The 20978-nt window shown below is 36.1% G+C and overlaps 1 protein-coding gene across 5 annotated transcripts in view; it reads left to right on the top strand.

Annotated features, from left to right (window-relative positions):
• Positions 1 to 11774, top strand: part of LOC105482673 (ST6 N-acetylgalactosaminide alpha-2,6-sialyltransferase 3) — a 576370-nt gene extending 564596 nt beyond the window's left edge. For 2 of the 5 annotated variants that reach the window (XM_071090974.1, XM_024793120.2), the window contains exon 5: positions 450 to 11774. In XM_071090974.1, coding sequence (XP_070947075.1) covers positions 450 to 636 — 187 coding nt within the window. In that variant the 3' untranslated portion in view covers positions 637 to 11774. The remainder of the gene's footprint in view (positions 1 to 449) is intronic. The other 3 variants (XM_024793119.2, XM_011742887.3, XM_011742888.3) reach the window with 3 other exon arrangements.
• The last annotated feature ends 9204 nt before the right edge of the window (positions 11775 to 20978 follow it).

Raw genomic sequence — 20978 nt, 5'->3', positions numbered from 1 at the left:
TCACAGACTGTTTTAATCATAATGTCAAAATGGTAACTCTCAGCCACAATCATCATGGACAAATATTTCTTCCCTAACTATAAGCATAATGGAGCTCAGATGAACCCAATATCTTACTGTGAAAAATCACAGTTTCTTCAGGTTCTGCAAGAGGCTATCTGAAGTTTCTTCCATTATACACCATTTCTTTTTTCAAAGAATAGCCATATGTTTGAATGTAATTGGCATGATATATAAATTTTATTTGATCTATTAAGCCACTAAGAACCTGGTACATCTTCCTAAAAGCTTTCATACATATAATAGCTTTTAACTGAGTTCATGGACAAGAATCATGTATGGGTTTGTGAGTAAATGCATTTACTGGGCACATAATGGATTCTTGTAAATGAGTGCTTCATTCTTCATCTCAATCTTTCTCTCCTTTTCTTTTTTTTTTTCTTTTCTAGGACAGAAGGGTATAGAAAAGTCCCCTACCATTACTATGAACAAGGAAGAGATGAGTGTGATGAATATTTTCTTCATGAACATGCCCCATATGGGGGTCATAGGTTTATCACTGAAAAGAAAGTGTTTGCTAAATGGGCCAAGAAGCACAGGATAATATTTACACATCCAAACTGGACATTGTCTTGATAATGGTTTTTCTGATCTTGCCACATCACTTAACGTGATCCCCATACTGCAACTGTGATGCTGATGATGCTAATGGAGATGATGGTAACGATAAAGACAACAACAATGATTATCAAGTTCCTGTACACTCTCAGATGTGGATGGTGACTCTGCTAGTAATTCAAACTCAGCATTTCATGGAGGATGGTTGTGCTCATGATGTTCTTTCTGGAGGTTCAACACTACATACCGCACTTTATAATTTAACTGGAATTGAGATGAAGGCCAGTGACATGACAACTGTGACCTAAGAAATGGGAAGATTATCCTTCAAGATAGCTGCCTAGAATTGTTCAACAGTGAGTAACTTCCAAAAGCCAAAAGAGTTTGGCCTCATGAGGCAAGGTGACTGACTCAATGGCTTCTTGAATCTCAGCAGCTCCGCCATCTTGAAGAATGATTGATTTTTCAAACACTGACCCAAGAACTGCTATCAGGGTGCAAGTATCTTACTAGTTAGCCTAAGGACGGGAAAATATCACTTCCTAATATGCCATCTTTCAACAGTATTTCCTACAGCTAAAGCCTCAGGCCATTGCCTAATTAACAATGAAGATTTCATGGACGTCCTACACTTCAGGATTACTTGACTATCCCAAACACATAAATCAAAATGGGCTAAGTAGCAAATCTTGATGAATTTCCACTCTTACCATCCATTCTTACTACAGACAATATAACTGAACATGTGATTAGAGTGACCTATATTAATGTTTAGTTATTTTTGGTTGAGTCCTAAATATTTCAGAAGGCTACTTAACATGTAAGATACCAACTTCAACACTGTAATAACATATACTGTGAAAACATTCCTAAAACATAACCAAAGGGTTTACTAACTCTGCTTCAACATCCAACAACACAAAACCGTCTGATTTTTAAAATCATGAAACAGAGAAAGCAAAGCATATTTTTACATCAATTTGTATCCTATCATACTTCATAATATACATTTGTATATTCAAATTGCTATTTTATAGGCCCAAGATGTGTTTCTCTAAACATTACATTCTCATTGCCAAGTGCCAACTGTTAGACATGGAGAGGAAATGATTCCTTATATTAAACCTGACCAGAGGTTTTGCCTTGTAGGAATTTATTTTTCCCATAGTGTGTCAGTTGTTATGCCACAATAACAACAATAATAATGACCTTAATGTCCAAGGTACTTCGTCATTTACAGTCCTTTAACATCTGTTATACCATGTGATGCCCCTGAACACCCCATTGGGCTATTGTCTGTGTATTCTGCTATCTCTTTAGCAGATGATCTGTAATTTGGTCATTGTTCTGTTACATTCCAGATTGCTCTACTTGCCAATATTTGTATAGAATAGAATTTATGTAAACTAGTAACCAGTTGATCTCTGTGCCAAATACATTATATCAGGATTACACAAAAATATCACAAAGGATGGTCTTGGCCATATGCTACGACCCCTGTGAAAATAAGTAGTTTCGAGTAGTTTTTCTATATACATATATATACGTGTGATTCTATTTAGGTGGGGAAAGATGAAAAAGCAGGGACAACAGGAGGAAATGAAGGCAGAGAAATATAGTTTCCTGTCCTAGGGTTGAGACAATTCTATTTTTCATATACTCATTGCTCATTAAATATTAAAGGGTTGATTTGCTGAGAGAGTAGCTGAGAGTTCAAAAACATCCTTGCAGAATGATTCAAAAGACAAAAGCCAGGCTCAACTTACAGAGTGTTTTGGAGACTGGAAGTAATGATACATTTCACTTCAGAAGCACTTGTAGGTATTTACTAGTGCTAAGTATTATGGTGAGCTATCATTAAAATGTGCCGTCTTCGATAAAGGCCTTTTGCCTGCTGTCTTCTGCCATTTTGATACCTCAATATTCACACCCATAAAAATTACTAAGCCCCAGTTCTATCCTCGGAAGGAGTTGTTATTCTGTTGTTGTTCCCTTATGCAATTTTTAATTCTATGAATGTTAAGTTTTTTTGAACTAATGATAGATAGAAATGCCTACTGAAAGAAAAATAAACAGAGACAAATGTTAAAATTGCCATACAGACTGTTTTTCCCCCTGTTGTTTCACCTTAAAATAAAAAGAAAACCTTGATTAATCAGAATGCCTTGGGACATGAACTTAATTTATTTAGTTTTCTAATAAACGAAGGGCCAACTCTTATTTGTTTTAACCCCTGCTGATGAGAAACATTTGAAAACTTGCTTGCTCTCCTGCCTCGTTGTAGCTTTCTCTGATGAAGACTTTTGCAGTATATTGTATCCTTCACTCTGGCGGAAGTTGTGTGTGGAATATGTAGACTCCAGTGTTTTCTTAGGAGGGGTGGAAAGGGGCTTTTTTTTCTCTCCTCTCCTCTTTCTTTCCTTTCTTTTTGCATCTAAACTGCTACTCTACATTTTTTATTGTTGTTTTCTTTGTCTTTTTCTTTCTACAAACAGGAAACAATCAAACAAAAAAGCACAGGTTTTTCTCAATTTGAAAACTCAATTGAATGATTTCCAGTATAATCAGCATTTTGGTAGAATCTCACAACTTATTTTTCTCTGCTTTTATTTCCTGTTTTTCTTTGTTCCATCTTTCTAATTCTAGTGAAAATGCAAAGTCTAATTTCTCCCATGTTGAGAATAAATTTTTCATCTATGATTTACTGATAGAGAAGAGTTTGGTAAGGGAGCAATTCAAGGAGACTGTTTTGCCATGCAAATTTCTGATCAATTCCCATAGATTCTGGTGAAATGAAAGATATTCTATCCAATATTTAAACATTGAAAAATTTAACTGAACTTACTTATCACTGATGTGTATTTATCCTAGAAACTAATATGTGAAAAATAAAAATATTTCAATACTACCCGTGGCTCTAGGAAAATGAAAATGAAAAATGGGTCACAATTTTTCTGAAATTGGCATGAAAACATTCAAGATAAAAATAATAGACTAGATATTATTTTTGATTCTGCATAATTCTATGAAAAAGCAAGGTAATTTTTTAAAAGTTTTAAAATAAGAATGTTTGAATCTTTTCCAATTTAACCAAGTGAGAAGTAGTAATGATTTACATTGTTATGATGATAATGTGAATAAGAAACCTTTTAGAGTATATGATTTTACATTGCTATCAAAGCTATCATAGAAAAAGGAATTGGGATTTGGAGGAATGTTTGTATATATGCACATAGAGTCCATTTGTGTGTGTGTGAACACACATATTTATACATTATATACTTATAACTATATATAAAGGCATTTGTATAATCCTATATTCTTCACTGGTGCATGTGAATCATAGAAAACCCTATTTTAGACCTCATCTGAAATTTGTTGGGTTACATTTTGAATCCTGATGAAAAAAGCAAAAATCCAAATTAAATGGACTGATTGCTAAGAGTACATAAAATCATATTCAAAAGCTGGCCAGAAGAATAAAGCTAGAGAAGCTGCTAAATCTAGAAAACACAATTAGATGCCACAGTTGTCACAAATCAGACTTGTAAGTATAGCAATCTGTATTGTGGGTTCTGCCGATTGCAGGCTTAGCTAAAGTCACATTGAAAAACATTGCATCAAGCTTCATTCACACTGAAGTAAATGAACATTGGTCCTCCTATTCAAATAAGCCAGTCTTTAGCATAAGCAAAATCCAGATTTGCATGATTTTTATTATATAGCTAGAGAACTGTGACCACTGTGAAAAAGGAAATTTATATAAGGAGATTGCTCTTGGAGGATTTGGTATGAATCAGCTGAGGTAGGAACAAGAGTCTGAATTGGGGACCTGCTAACCTTCCAAGAAGTAGAAGGCCATCAGAAGAGAAAGACTGTTACTTAGAAAAGAGACAGCACTAAAGTACTTCACCTGGTAGTGTTAATTGGATGTTAATTATGAGGTTGGTTTAATTTCAATAAGCAAGAAAATATAATCAGATGACTGATTTTAAAAAAGAACAAAAACAATGGGCCCATCTAGCCTTTAATGTGACATGTTAAATGCAAACAATAAATTATGTTATTCAGTGTCCGTTGTTTGCATGGCTTAGCACAACAAAGGATTTACAGTCTGGGGGCCAGGAGAGAAAAAATGCTTTTTTCTTAAAACAGCATATTTAAAAGACAAGACCTCATCATTTTGACAGTGTACATAGATTAGTGACTGAAGGAGCCAGTGCTAGCCTTTGTAAGTAGTGTAGGCTTTTAGAGCTGAAAGAGATTTTAAAGACCAGCCAATTCAACTCCTACACCTTGGAGCTGAGGAAACAGACAGAGGTGAAGTGATTTGCCTATAGTAATAAACTGGACTAATGGCAGTACTGAGACTCAAATTCTTGTCTCATGTTTTCTTCTCTAGTAATTTTTCCACTACACTTTTTAGACAGAAGAGTAGCTGGAAAAAAAAAATGCCTAACTGATTTTACTAAAGAGTCTATTCATGGAATCCAAGGGCTCCAAATTGTATTAATTCTGCTCAGGATGAGCACACTGACGTGGAGCAATATTTTCATAATTGAAGGAACATATCCCATTGATTGTCTACACTCTCTGTTCTCTCTGTTTGTTGCTATTGGTAAGGCTAGGCTATGTTCTGTTATCACAAAATTCTAGGACTTGTTTAAAGAACATAAAGTTGAGTTTCTTACTTTCTCTTTGTAACTGAGGATGAGCAAGCCATTGATACACCAAGAGCTGTTGAGTGTTGGAGGTTGCCTGGTGAAACTGGCAGGTCCTGTTGCTGACATTTCCCCAGAGCTAAAGTGTCCTCATATTCAAACCAACTCTGCTGCTCAAGTTAGTGAAATTATCCATCAGCACTAACACTACCCTTTGGGTTCATGCTCATCCCTGCACTATATGTGACCTTTGAGCCTACATACCCTTCTGGAAGGTGAATGAAAGCCCCAAATGTCCCGCAAGACTTAGTCTGCATAAAGCATTGAAAAGGATTTTTTTTTTCTCTACAGTATCATTTATATGATACTGTTAGAAGTGAAGAATTTTGAAACTACATACAATGGCCTCTGAAAATGGTTCCTGTGTCTCAGAAATAGTATATTGTTCTGTTGCTTGTTTTTGCTGAACTGTAGAGAAAACACCAGAGTAAAATTCCATGTAAATTGCTAAGGCATCAAATCAGAACTGTCCTTGGGCATTGTAACAGTGCAGAAAATCTCATTCAGTTTTTTTCTTTTTTTTAGTTAACTACTTTTTTGTTTCCTTTCAGAATAGGCACTTTTTTTTTTTTTTTTTTTTTTTTTTGAGTAGAAAAGCTCTTCTTTCTCCACAGATATGTCTCTTTTTGTTCACACCTTGGATTCTTCAGAAAATAGAAGCTCACTTCCTTCCATAAAGGTGAAGAACATCTTGATGAATAAACAGTCAACTACCAAGTTCACATATTTACCTATGTAGTGAAAGCTGTTTCTAAGAAACTTCAAAGGGATCAAAATGAGGCAATTTTATAGCTTTTTGTTACCTAATCTACAAAGTACTAATTTCCTTGTGTTTAGCTTTGTTGTCACTGTTACTGAGTAAATACCCATTTCTGTTACATACGGAACATTTTTTGCTTCACTCATTTTCCGGAGTTCCCATGATTTTTTCTGTAGTTTCTCATTCATTTTAAAACCTGTAATCTTCATCTATTTTTAGAAGAAGCTGTAAATTCACAGTTGTACATTTGTTGAGAGTTTTTATGACATTATAGTGCTTTATTTATAAGCATTGTGTCTTAGAATAAAGCTTACAAAATGGCAAAGGGCTATTGGCATATTTCAGTTTGTTTTACAACAGGACAAGTAAGGATACGTTAACAAAGCCAGAGGAAAAAGTGGGTATGGGATTTTTAATATACTTGATATCCAAGTCAGAAACATATCCAGGATACTACTACAAACAATAACGAGATAAAATGTTAGTCTGCCTCTGGAATTTGTTTTGTCCATATTAACTACCTGATGCTGACATGTATTTCTTTTTTTTGTTATGCCAGACATATTAACAGAGTTGAGTTAGCACATAAGCTGCATAAAACAAAGAAATCTTCCTTCGTTCCTCCCTTCCTTCCCTCTTCCTTACTTTCCTCCCCACTCTTCTCTTATTTTCTTTCCACAAAACTCAACACTCTTGCAGTTGAATGTCAAATTTGGATAATTTTTCTTTTAACAAATCAGCTTATCGTTATCTATCCAACTCTGTAAGAGATCCATATTTGGAAATGATCTCAAAATAAGAGTCATCTTTGGAAATAATGACTTCCAATAACTTATATGCCAGGCTTATTAAAGGGCTGTATATCTCATTCAGTTTCCCCAATACTTTATGAGGTACATAATGTTACCATCACCATCTCACATATAAGAAAATTGTAGCACTAGCGAGATTAAATAGCTTGCCCATGGTCACACAGCTTTTGATGAAATGAGATTGGAACCGAAGCAGTTTGGCCCAGAGTCCATACCCATTTGGGGAAGGCTAATAAATGTAATCAATAACACCCCAAATTTCAGTAGCTTAAGAGAATAAGATTTGTTTCTCAAACATAAATTCTACATAGATGCTCCTCTCCAACCAGCTTGTTTCCAAGGGTGACTCAGATACAAAGACACTTTCCATCATGTGGCTTTGCCCTCCTCCAGGTCCTTTGAGTCCTCTCTGTTTGGCCTACTAAAAAGGAAAGAGCAAAAGGGAGCTTGTGCTGGAAGGTTTTATGGGCAAGTCTGGAAGGGATGTATATCACTCCACCCACATTCTATTGGCCAGCCTTGCTCACATGGCTTGGTATGCACAATGCTGTCTAAATGTGTAGGAAAAGAATTTGATGAACATGTAGCTGTTTCTGCCAGATATTCTTAGTCACGATGACACAATAGCTGAAGAAGAAAACACTGAGTTTTGTGCAGCTCTATGGGTGAGTTGTTTGTTTTGATCATCCTTGTTCAAGCACTAGAAACACTTCAGAAAAAAATTTTTGTATATGGATATTAGTACCCACACCAGAACAAGAATAAAATAAGGAACAATATATTGCTCTAGGTTGTATTATACCAGGAAGAGAGAATATGGTTTCTTTTGCTCAAGGAAGCAAGAGAGAAACTGGTACACAACAAACACTTTTAAGTGACGGAACTCTACCCACAATAGAAGTAATGTGACTTTTAAAGTCTTAGTGATCCGTGGTTAAAGTAGGATAGATGCACCCTCACCTCTGATCAACCCCTTGTTTTTGTGCCTATTTCCCTTGCAAGATGTCACAGAGATTCGCCTTTTTTTCAGCTGTCCTTTGGTCTTCAGGTCTATGCAGCACTGTGATATTTTTTACTGCAGAAAATATAATTGCTATTTCTTGAATCGTAAATTTAGGAATTTCTCTCATTCATCTTTTTTATTTGTTAACATTGACATACGAACTTAATAAAGGTACTTACATGCCTTAAAAAGACTAGACACACCACAACATCACAGGGCATATTTCTATAAAGAGAGGACCTTACATGCATTCTCTACCTCACTCTTCTTCACTTCCCGAGACTTTCTACTCTTTGACATCATTTTCTTTAAGCTATCTAGGAATCCTTTTCCCTTAACACTAACAGAATTTTGCATCCTAGAGGGTTTTTTTTTTCGCCTAATAGGAAACTATTTGCTATCTTGGGGAAAGTACTTTGCATACTAGCATATAAATTTTTGTAGTTTGTCCATTGAGGGAGATTAGCTGGGACTCTAAAAGCAATATAATTAGAGAAGAGAATCTGCCAATATTTACCTTCTTTCAGATTAATGAGAAATTTCTTTTAAGGACAAGAAACTTTACTGTCTAGTTGGTAAATGACATAGGTTTGAATCTCTTTCTAAGAGTTGTAATTGATGATAATAATATTCTGTGGTGCTTTACAGGGATAAATTGTTTAGTTTAATCAGAGTGGTGGCTCTCACTGTCCATAAGTCCATGGGCAAACGTCTTGACTAATACAATCATGGAGTATACACCAGCAGAACCTTACACCATGCATTGTTGAGAGTTCTTGCTCTATATTTGATAACACTTTTCAAATATGCCATTTTCCATGATTACAAAATTGCTTAATCTTTCGAAATAATTTTCCTACAAATGTCTAAATTTCTCCAGAAGTAGAACATATACAATCAGATTTACTTGGAATGATCTTCCTTAGTCAGTGGTGTTTTCCTTCAAATTAAAATGGTTTGGACAACACATCTTTTGGTGATGCTGGTTATGATGACTTTCCTTCCTAGTAAAAATAAAAATAAAAAAAGGGGTGAGGGGAAATACTCCACAATCTTTGATGGATAAAAGGGCATTAATGTTGGATGAGGACACTAATGTCACGCAAATGTATCAGTGAAATATGCACAACTGTGCCTGGCTGTTCAATAAGGAACAGAAAAAAATTAAAACTTTCAACAGCACGACATATGGACTCAATAAAACCAAATGAAATTTGATAGGAACAAATGTAAAGCCAAACAAAAAGGCTTTTAGGTTCAGAAAATACAGGAGCATGACTTTATAACAGTAGTCATGGAAAATATTTGGAGGTATAGAGCACTGTAATAGAAGATATAGCAATGAAAAGGTCACTAGGACCCTGATACATACACAAAGAGTCTAAGAACAAAACAGCAAGGTTCAGGACTGGAAGTGTTTTTAAAACTTTTTTGTTTTCGTTTTTGAGGTGGAGTCTCATTCTGTGGCCCAGGCTGGAGTGCAATGGTGCAATCTCAGCTCACTGAAACCTCTGCCTCCCGGATTTAAGCAATTCTCCTGCCTCAGCCTCCCGTCTACCTGGAATTACAGGTGTGCCCCACCATGCCCAGCTAAGTTTTGTATTTTTGTAGAGATGGGGTTTCACCACGTTGGCCAGACTGCTCTTGAACTCCTGTCCTCAAGTGATACACCCACCTCACCCTCCCAAAGTGTTGGGATTACAGACCTGAGCCACCACGCCCAGCAAAACTTATTTTTATTCAATGTCTGATTGGACAGGTAATATATTTCCATTGTCAGAAACATTGAAGACAGAAAGGTATGATACCTATTATTGCACTTCCCAGGGTTCATTCAGTATTTTTCTATAGATATTATTGATAAAAAATATATATATAATGGTGTTTTATAGCCTGCTGTGTCTTATTAATAAGGAATTACAAGTATTTTCTCAAAGTCATTAAAGTATCCTAATATTCAGTAGCTACATTGTGCCCTAAACTATTTAACGATTTCCCCCAGTCACTTTTCTTTTTATGCTAAACAGTCTTGTTAATGAATTTTTGAACATTTCTCTGATTTTTTTTTAATTGCATCAGCATACAGTGGTGCCTGCTTCCCTGAACCCTTGCCAAAAATGATGGGATTCTTCAACCTTGCCGACTTTATGTATGCAAAACAAGGTTATCTTCTTTTAATTAGCATTTAATTGATTACTATGGAAATTTAAAATTTTGCATATTTATAGGAAACTAACGTGTCTTCTTACACGAATAAGCTCTTCCTATACTTTATCCATTCTTCTACTGCAGTAGAAGTCACCACAATATAAAGAAACCGACAATTGAGAATTCTTTCAAAAAAGAGGAAACAGGTTGAGATCAACCAGGATCATGTGGAAACTAGAAATTATATCACACCAGGAGTTGGAAACCCTTAGCCAGATTAATAGACTGTTTTAGAGAGAACAAAATTCAAATACTTAAAAGGCATCAATGCAGGTGCAAAATTAAAGTCTATGATTCTATTGGACATAATAGAGCCAATGAGTAAGATTTCAGACTTTATCTCAGGAGAGCATTTAGAAGAGTCTAAAATTAGAGTGTCGATTTTTAGGATGAATGAAATTGTGTTAAGTATTTGCAGATAGATCACCCCACTTTTCAATAATTCGTGTGTTTATGTAGCTAGTTGAACTCAGTGACCACCTAGGTCCCTTCCAAAGTACACGTTCTATGAAATAGGATGCAACTTTTATGCACCAAGGCCCGGTTTCACACTGAAACTCTGAAAAAAATAACACCCTAAAATGTTTACCCTTGTCTTAGCAGCAGCATATTCAGAAGCCATCTCTTAAAAAAGGTTATTTCTGATGATGACAAATTTCACCTAGTTCATATTCAGAACTGGTTCCCAAGTTCTGGAAGTGCATTCAATTAACGGTGGGTATAAGGACACACACACATACACTCCTCTCCTTGACAACCTCCCCCCACCGGCCCCCAGCTCTACTACTGCCAATCACTGATTTCATTGTCATAATGCCTCACAAAAAGGTGTAAGTTCCTTTGCTTCACAGTGCGAAAAATTCATTCACATTTTATACATCCATATTTTTATATACTTGCTATGTGATATGTATTTGAAATGTAATGACTCAAGAAAATTACATTTAGTATTACAGCATTTCTCATGTTGGTAATTTATGATAATGGATGTCACTGTAGATTTAAGAGTCATTTATATTGTCCACCTTTTCCTATTTCTGCTAGATTAAATAAATTCTTCATATCGAATTTTGTTGCATTTTTCAGTTTTCTTGTCTGTACCATTCACTTTCAGTATATTTATAACCCTTTTATCTGGTCTTTGTAGTTTCAAAATGATGCCTTGGATATTTTAAGTTTAGAGCAATCAATGTCCTTTTCAAATTGCCCTCTTAAGATTTTTGTAAAATAATATTCTCCATAATACAACTTTAAATTACCTACCTTTTCCTTTACTAGACTTAATCCAAGAAGGCTAATTGAACATTAAGCGTTTTAATCATCCCACACTGTCAAACCTGTCTTCTCATTACTGAGAATTGGATAGTTCATGAGCTTAATTGTGTTCCTGGCAACGTAACTAGAATGAAAGGTTGATAATATGATTTGTATATATCTAAGGAATTACTCCTGGTCTTTATTGATATCTATGCAAAAATATAATCTCAACAAATATACATTAAATATAATCAAATTCATGGTACTTCATTAAAGCTTCGGAGGATACAGAGATGAGTAGAATGCAGTATTTATATTTATGGAGTTTACTAAAGAATTTTTTAGAAAAACAAAACTTCCAAATAACCACAAGATGATTCAGAACAAGTTAATGGCCACAAAAGTGATGCAAACAAAAAATGTTAAATGTAATACAGAAGCATAAGAAGTACAAGGACACAATGATTCAGATATTAAAATTGTCATTGCATTATATGTGGAAGTAGTGTTCAAATGTACCTATACGGTGATTTAGACTCCCAGGATGACACAATGCACGCTGGATTTCAGGAAGTGCATTTTGAACTGCTATTAGTAATGGCTTATAGAAATGGTTAATACAGAAGACAGTGCCAAGACATAAAGACGCTTTTATCTAACACAACATGAGGATCCCTGACAGCAGTGTCTTGTAGAAGAGCAAGATTTGTTTGAAAATATAGGGCTTATTTTTGACAAATGAAATAAGAACTTTCATAGTATGGTAAAATGCTGAGAATTCTCCTATCTTCTCTGGAATCTGCTAGGGGGCTACAGGGTTCAGACAAAGCTCTAGCACTATTTTTAAATGTATTCATTGAACAAATAGCACCTTTCAAAGACATTTTAAAGTGAGCTGTGAATTCAAATAGCATATGATGTGAAACCAATGTAGGTGTAAATATGGATCCATTTTATCCCTTTTATCCATGTAGATCAATTAGTCTTGTATTATTATTCTTGATATGCATTCCCTCTCAGCTTTAGGAGTTACCATGAATGTGAATTACCCTGATTATGGTTTTTCTTATGACAATTTCATGTATACTTACCTAGAGTGCTTGAATGAAAATTTTCTAATGTAATGACAGCTATATGCATCTAATTGGAGACTTCAGCAGGGCCAAGAAACAGACTGTGAAAGCAAAAATCATAATATGCATCTGTCCCAACTTTTACCTGTCATCCAGAGAAAATGTAACAGAGGAACCACACTCTTTTATTTTATTACATAGATTGCATGTTCTAAATAATCTAGTTATGTCTTCCTGGAAGTTATCTATTAGGTCCCAGGAAAAAAATTTATGGTCTTACATAGTAGAGATTTACTCTAGGTAGGCAATAAGAGTAAAGGAAGAAAAGATGGCTAGTTGCAAGGTCATAAAGCAATACTCTTCCGTGTCTCTTTTCAATTTCTGCTGAAGTCTACTATTCGTTCCTAATGAGTCTCCTTCTCTATATATTAGCTGAATTGCTCATGTAGGTGATCTCATGAGCTCTGGTCATTTCTGTAACCTGAAGTCCAGAAATAGATCCATATTTGATAGATTTTTATGTTAACTGATTTTTTATAGAAATAACAAAATAATTCATTGGGAAAAACAGTCTTTTGACATGTGTTGCTGAAAAAAACTGGAATCTGTTTGAAAAGAAAAATGAAAAATTAATGTGAAATGGATAATTTACCTAAACAGAAAAGATGAACCTATAAGAAAACAAAGGATAAAATCTTCATAATTTGGGTTAGGCAAAGATTTCCTAGGACACAAAAAGGAAAAATCATGAAAGAAAACTATTAATAAATGAGATTTTATCAAATTTTTAAAATCCTTTTTGAAAGAGACTATTAGGAAAATGATAAGGCCAGCCACAGACTGGGAAAAATTTGCGATATGCATAGGAGATGAAGGACTCATATGGGATAGATAGATAGATAGATAGATAGATAGATAGATAGATAAACAGACAGATATTAAAACTCAATAATTAGAAGACAACACCTGAATTAAAAGTGCACAAAAAATTTGAACAGACACTTCACAAGACAAGATGCACAAATAGCTAATAAGCACATGAAAAGATACTCAACACCATAGTGAATAGGAAGTACAAATTAGAACTGAACATTCTTCTAGGTATAAGGGATTCACTGCCAAAACATTCCAACATAGTTCCTGCTTTTGTGGAGTTTGCAGTGTAATGAGAGATACAATTAAATAGGCATTTCTAAACAATGGAATAAGTGCTAGGATGGGAGAAATACAAGTGTTTGGGGGATATTGTCTGATGGAGGAAGTCTTAACATAGACAAGAGGTTGAGTAGTCAGGCAACCCAAGTTCACTGGGTAGGCACACAACTCGAGATTGCTAAAATAGGCTTCCTTGGCAAAGTTAATTTAAACTGAGATCAGCATAATGAGTGGAAATGAATACAGCAAAGGGGATGTGAAAAAGGCCAAGCATGGACAAAGAATAGAATAATAGAGGGAGTTACAATAAAGAAAGAAAACATGACAACTTCCAGAATTTGAAAGAAGTTTAGTATGACTGGTTGGAGGATGATATAGTTTGGATGGCCCCTCTAGATCTCATGATGAAATACAATCTCAGTGTTGGAGGTGGGGACTGGTGGGAGATGTTTTGGACCTGGGGGCAGATCCCTCATGGCCTGGTGCTGCCCTCACAACAGCAACTGAGTTCTCATGAGACCTGGCTGTTTAAGTGTGTGGCACCTTCCCCTCTCCCGCCAACTCTCTCTCTTGCTCTTACTCTGGACATGTGACATGAGTGCTCCTGCTTCACCTTCCACAAGGAGTAAAAGCTCCCTGAGGCCTCCACAGAAGCTGAACAGATGCTGTCACCATGCTTCCTGTACAACCTGCAGAACTGAGCCAATTAAACCTCTTTTCTTCATAAATTACCCAGTCTCAGGTAATTTTTATGGCAATGCAAAAATGGGCTAACAGAGGAAAACCACTGAGGTGAGAGGTGGAAGGTGGTGGTTAGAGATAAATAAGCAATTTAAATCTGAGGTCAGATCACCCAAGTCTTACAGGCTGTAATATGGAGTTTTAACTTTATTATAAGACCAGTAGAGCAAAAGTATGGAAAGGTTTTAAACAAAGGAGTATTATATTTGATTGCTGCTTAGAAGGAACATAGAAAAAGGAAAGGAACTAAGGACAATTCATATGTTTTTGGCTTGAATTGCTGGGCAGACATTGCTACTACTATCTGATAGAGAAAATATAGTAGAAGAAACAGTTGGAGATGAGTTAATTTTTAGACATAGTCAGTTTGAAGCACTCATAGGACATTGATTTACTTATAAAGCACAAAAAATAGGTTTATCTTAAACATTTAAACTTGGAGTCATCTACATAACGGAGAATAGGATATGATAAGTGGTATGATAGAAATATGTAAAGAAATGCCATAAAACCACAAAAGAAAAAGTAGCCATCTTTATTAGTTGTCTATTGCTGTGTAATAAACTAGCATAGATTTAGCAGCTTAAAATTATGTATTCATTATACCACAGTTTCTACAAGTCAGGAATACAGATATGGTTTATATGGGTTCTCTTCTTTGGGGTCTCTCACAAAGTTGCAAAGTGTCAACCAGGGCTGACATTTCATCTGAAAGCTCAACCATGGAAGGATTCACTTTTGAGCACATGTGCTTTCAGCCACATTCAGTTCCTTGATGGCTGTTAGCTGGAGGCTGTGATTAGTTCTTTGCTATGTGGGCCTCTCTGTTGGGGCAGCTCAAAATATAGCATCTGGCTTTATCAAAGTCACCAAAGAAGAGGATACTCCAGCAAGATAAAAATTACAACCTCTCGTAATCTAATCATGGACATGACATCCCTTCAATGTTTATTTATTTTATGAGTCAGAGCCAAGTTCTTCAAGGGGAGAGAATTACACAAGGCCAGAAGTCAGGATAGTTGGAGAGGGGGGACATCCCATAAGCTACCTACCTCTCTTAGTCTGTTTTCTCTGGCTATAACAGAATACACAAAACTGGGTCGATTTATAAAGAATAGAAGTTTATTTCACTTATAGTTTTGGAGGTTGGGAAATCCAAGAGCATGACCTAGGCCTCTGGTGAGAGTCATCCCATGGCAGAAAGCAGAAGCAGGAAGTGGGCATGCTAAAGAGAAAGCACGAGGAGCTGGCTCCCTTTTAAAACAACCCTCTCTCTCTGTAATTAACCTACTCCCTTAGAGATGATATTAATCTTCATGAAGGCTCTGCTTTCATGACCCAGTTACCTCCTATTAGGCCTCACCTCTGAGCATTGTTGCATTGGGGATTAAGTTTCCAACACATGGATTTGTGAGACACATAAAAATAGAATACTTCCCAGCACCCAAAATTTATGTCCTTCTCATAATGCAAAATACATTCATTCCATCCCAATAGCCCTCAAATCTGAACTCATTCAGTTTCAACTCAAAAGTCTAATGACTCATTCAAATCAGATATAGGTGAAACTGAAAGCATGATTCACCTTGAAGCAAGGACTCTCCAGCTGTGAGCGTATAGAATCAAAACAAGTTATCTACTTCCAAAATACAATACTGAGACAGGCACAGGACACACATTTCCATTCCAAAAGGGAGAAATGGGCCAGAAAAGAGGGATAATTCATTACCAAGTAAGTCTGAAATGCAGCAGGGAAAACAACATTAAATCTTAAAGCTGAAGAATAATCTCTTTTGATTCCATGTCCCACATCCTGGACACACTGAGGAGTTGGGGATTGGGTACCCAAAACCTCAGACAGTCTCGCCCTAAGGCTTCACTGGGCTCAGTCCACTCAGTAGCTCTCATCAGTTAGAGTTGTATGGTGGTGGCCCTACAGTTCTGTGGTTTTGGCAGTGGTGCTGACCCTACAGAACCTCTGGGCATTGCCCTAGTCGGGGACTCCTTGTGTCTGCTTTGCCCCTGTGGCATGTCTCTGCCTAGGCCCCCAGGCTATCTGCAACATTATTTGCAATCCAGATGGAGGAAGCTATGCCTACAGAATTAGTATCATATGAACACTGCCAAGGTTTACAGCTTGTATCTTCTTGAGCAGCAGGTTGAGCCACATCTAAGCCTGCTTGAGATGCAGCTAGAACAGCCAAAGAGTGCTTTATCAGAATGTGGGGAGCAAAGTCTTGAGATATCCCTGGCCAGCAAGCTCTTGAAGGTCTTCCTAGATGCATTTCCCAAAAGCATTCTACCCTCTTAGAGGTCTGAGCCTATAATGGAAGGGCAGCCTGGAAGATCTTAGAAATGCCTTCAGGATCTTTCTCTCCTTGTCTTTACAAATAGCACCTGACTTCCTTCCACCCATATTAATCTCTTCAACAGAAGGTCACTTGGTCATACAAAAGTTTTCCAAACTTTTCTGTTCTGCTTCTTTTTTAATTAAAAATTTGCCTTTATGTTATTTTTTTCTCTTGCATGTCACTGTATGTGGTCAAAAGTAACGATGCAGCAGTCAGAGTGCTTGGCTGATCTGGTATCTTTTCCACTAGATAGTCTAGCTCATCGTATTCCAGCTCTTAAGTTCTGTATTTCATGAAGTCTTAGGACACAGACACAATTCAGCCAAGTTCTTTGCTACTTTATAACAAGATGGCCTTTAATCTAGTTTCCAACACCTTGTTCCTCATTTCTGTCTGATACTTCATCAGAAAGACCTTTACTGTCCATAATAGTTCTACCAGCATTCTGGTCATAACCACTTAAATTATCTATAAGTAGATTCAGGCTCTCTCTAGTTCTAGTGTATTCTGAGCCCTCACCAGAATTGCCTTTAACACTTTATTCACTGCAGTATGGGTGTTTTCTAGCTTGTTCTTCCAAATTCTTTCATCCTCTACCCGTTATCCAGTTCCAAAGCCACCTAACATACTCAGGTATTTGTTAGAGTAACAACCCACTTGTAGATACCAAATGTTTTATTTTAGTCTGTTTTCTGTTCTATAACAGAATACCCAAGACAGGATAGTTTATAGAGAACAGACATTTCTTTGGCTCATGGTTTTGGAGGCTGGGAAGTCCAAGAGCATCTAGCAAGGGTCATCCATGGTGGAAGGGCTGAAGGTGGAAGTGAGCATGCAAAAGAAAAAGCATAGGCGGACCTCTTTTTATAACAACCCACTCTTTTTATAACTAGCCCACTACTTCAGTGACAATATTAATCCACTCATGAGGACTCCACCCTCCTGACACAATCACCTCTTGTTAGTCCCCGCTTCCCAATACTGTTACATTGAAAATCAAGCTTCCAAACCATGAATTTAGGGGACACATTCAAGCTGTAGCACCATCTCTACCTAGAAGATGTAAAAAAGTCTTCTCAATAAGACACTTAAATCTGAGAAAAGATATGTGAATTCTATACACTCAGTAAAAAGGATGGGATAGAATTCTGATGCCTTCACTTTCTACCTTGATGTTTATTAGCAAATCCATATTTACCTTATGTCAAGATTGATCATGTACCAAAATAACCAAAATACACAAAGTTGTAATAAATCAAGTATATAGTCTGAACAGAATGAATCCAGTTAGAAATAACCTTATGTAGTTGACTTTGCGAGGAAAATCGAAATCATTAAGGGGAAAGGGGGACTTTGAAAAGTGTGCAAATAACCTGTAAAAATAATACAAGTTAAGTATCCCTAATACAAAAATCTGAAATCTGAAATGCTCCAAAATCGGAAACTTTTTGAAAGTTGACATGATGATCAAAGAATATGCTCATTGGAGCATTTTGATTTCAGATATTCACATTTGGAGTGCTGCACCAGTAAGTAAAATGCAAATATTTAAAAATGTAAACTTTTAAACATTTTTGATCCCAAGCATTTTGGAGAGGGGATATTCAAATTGATTACACTTTTACAGTAGAGGTCACGGTGGTGAAAGGAAGTAAAGAAGAATGAGGAGGAATGAATAAAAGTGTATTAATTTAATCTTTATTGACAGTTAAAGAGTTAAAATCTGTTGCTAAATGTGAATTGTTTGTAATTTAGCTTCCCAAACAGGAACAAACACATTGTGAATTGAGAATCCCAGACACACTGGCACTGGATAGGTGCTGAGATGATGGAAAGACAGAAGGAATGAGAAATGCGTTCAAGTTTTAAAAATTGATATGATGTCAGTAATACTGTTTCCAGAAATGCATAACTCACAGGTTAGAAAAAAGAAGAAGAAAAAACTAAAATGGCATTTTAAACTTAGGTTGAAACGTGTACATCAATGTGTATAGAGAGGAAATTATAAGAACTCAAAAAAGACAAAATATCTTTTTGATATTTGATATTCTGAATTAATAATATTTATTAGACACCAACCATTCATTTACTTATTCAACAAATATTTACTAAATGACAGTTGAAAGTTTAAGTAAAAATAATTTGGGACTTTTTTTAAAGTAGGAAACCATATTTCAAATTAGTACTCAAGCCTAGTGCCAGGTTATCTGTATCACAGCTGGAATGTGGCAAAGGAATAGAGGAAAAAATAAAATAGCTTCAAATCTCCACCACCTACAGCTAAAATAAAGTTGAGATTTCCTTTCTGGCTTTAATGATAGAAAGTATTCCTGACTTATGGATACAAAGTGACAATTCAGAACTCTTGACAGAAAGAAGAAAGTTAAGTTTAGAATATATTATAAGTAACGATTTCAGAAACTTCTCTCATGACCTCTATCAAATGAAAAACTTGATGGAAAGCATAGGTATGAAACTGAATAAAAAATAAGAGACCCAACCAAAACAAAAGATAGGAAAATAACCTTAAGTGAATTATTTCTTATTGCACTTATTAATGTTGGGTAGCTGTTAGTTTACTTTCTCCATCCAACATACATTCTTTTCTTTTCTTTCTTTCTTTTTTTTCTTTTTTTTTTTTTTTTTGATGAAGTCTCACTCTTGTCGCCCAGGTTGGAGTGCAATGGCGTGATCTCGGCTCACTGCAACCTCTGTCTCCTGGGATCAAGCTATTTTCCTGCCTCAGCCTCCTGAGTAGCTGGGATTACAGGCACCTGCCACCACGCCCAGCTAAATTTGTATGTTTAGTAGAGACGAGGTTTCACCATGTTGGCCAGGCTGGTCTCAAACTCCTGGTCTCAGGTGATTTCCCCCACCCCCAGCCTCCCAAAGTGACGTTCTTTTCTTTCTCTGTTCATCTAGTAACAAAATATAGTCATAAAAGTGGTTCTATAATCCAGAAAGGGTTAAACTTACTATAGCATATTGACCATGGGGATCGGTTGGAATAGGCTTCTATCCCAAGCATGGACAGTCAGATCTCTTCCCTGTGATGGATGTATAGATTCTTGAAGGAAGAACTGGCTCTTCCCAGTGATATTACTATGAAGATATGTTAACAGTCTATCTGGCCAACAGCTATCTTACTCTAAATGGGAAAAACGCCTACGCTGCAAAGAAGTGAAGAGATGAAAGCTAGCTGGTGATCTTTTGAAACTCCCCCAACAAAAAATTGTGACTAATGTTTATTTAAAAATATTTTTCCCAATTATATGAGCCAATAAATGTCCCTTTTCTTTTTTGTTTCAAACAGTCTAAGAACTAAATTGGATTTTTATTATTTGGCTCTTTACTGCCAAAAGAATCTAGACTAAGAAAGTCTACCAATGATATGAGACTCCATGTTTTGAAAGTTATTGTCTACTATGTTGCATTTATTAAGAAACAAGTAATTTGTTTTTCACTTCTTATAACTGAGCAGTTTTACATCTATTCTAAACTTCTAATCAGAATGAGAAAATTAGAATTACTAATGGAATTAACAGAATTCTAGCCAAAAGGAAAGAAGTACAATGCTTTATTCACTTTTAGAATCCAATCAAAGGTAAAGCGTATGACATTTGTTATGTTTCTCAAAATATTACAATAGTTTTAGGACCTGCATGACTTCCCTTAAAGCATCCTAGATTCCAGACACTCCAGTGTAGAAACTATGCTCATAAGGACAAATGTCTCATATAGCACTTATAATATAGCAATGTAACAGATTATTTATATGTCTATCTTCTATATTAGACCTTGCAATTTTTGAAAGTAAGGATAGTGGTGCTAGCCATTCCCTAATATCTATTTTTCCCATTCTTCCATATGGCCAGAGCCTGCCTCTACTTTTTGGCTGAACATATGGTTATGCACCTGGCAAGTGGGTATGGTCCTATCATTAAGTTCTGTTCAATGAAGTGTAAGCATGAGTCTTGTGTAAGCATGAAGCTGGAATCTTGTTAAGGTTTAGCTGGCAGCCCAGGTGTTGTGGCTCACACCTGTAATCCCAGCGCTTGGGGAGGCTGAGGCAGGTGGATTGCCTGAGGTCAGGAGTTTGAGACCAGTCTGGCCAACATGGTGAAACCCTGTCTCTACTAAAAAAAAAAAAAAAAAAAAAAAAAAAAAAAAAAAAAAAAGCTGGGTATGGTGGTGTGCACCTGTAATCCCAGCTACTTGGGAGGCTGAGGCAGGAGAATTGCTTGAACCAGGGAGGTGCAGGTTGCAGTGAGCTGAGATT

The sequence above is a fragment of the Macaca nemestrina genome, chromosome 1 (genome assembly GCF_043159975.1).
Source record: "Macaca nemestrina isolate mMacNem1 chromosome 1, mMacNem.hap1, whole genome shotgun sequence".
Taxonomy (NCBI): domain Eukaryota; kingdom Metazoa; phylum Chordata; class Mammalia; order Primates; family Cercopithecidae; genus Macaca; species Macaca nemestrina.
The sequence above is the reverse complement of the archived record's forward strand: the minus strand, read 5'-3'. Positions and strand labels throughout refer to the sequence as shown.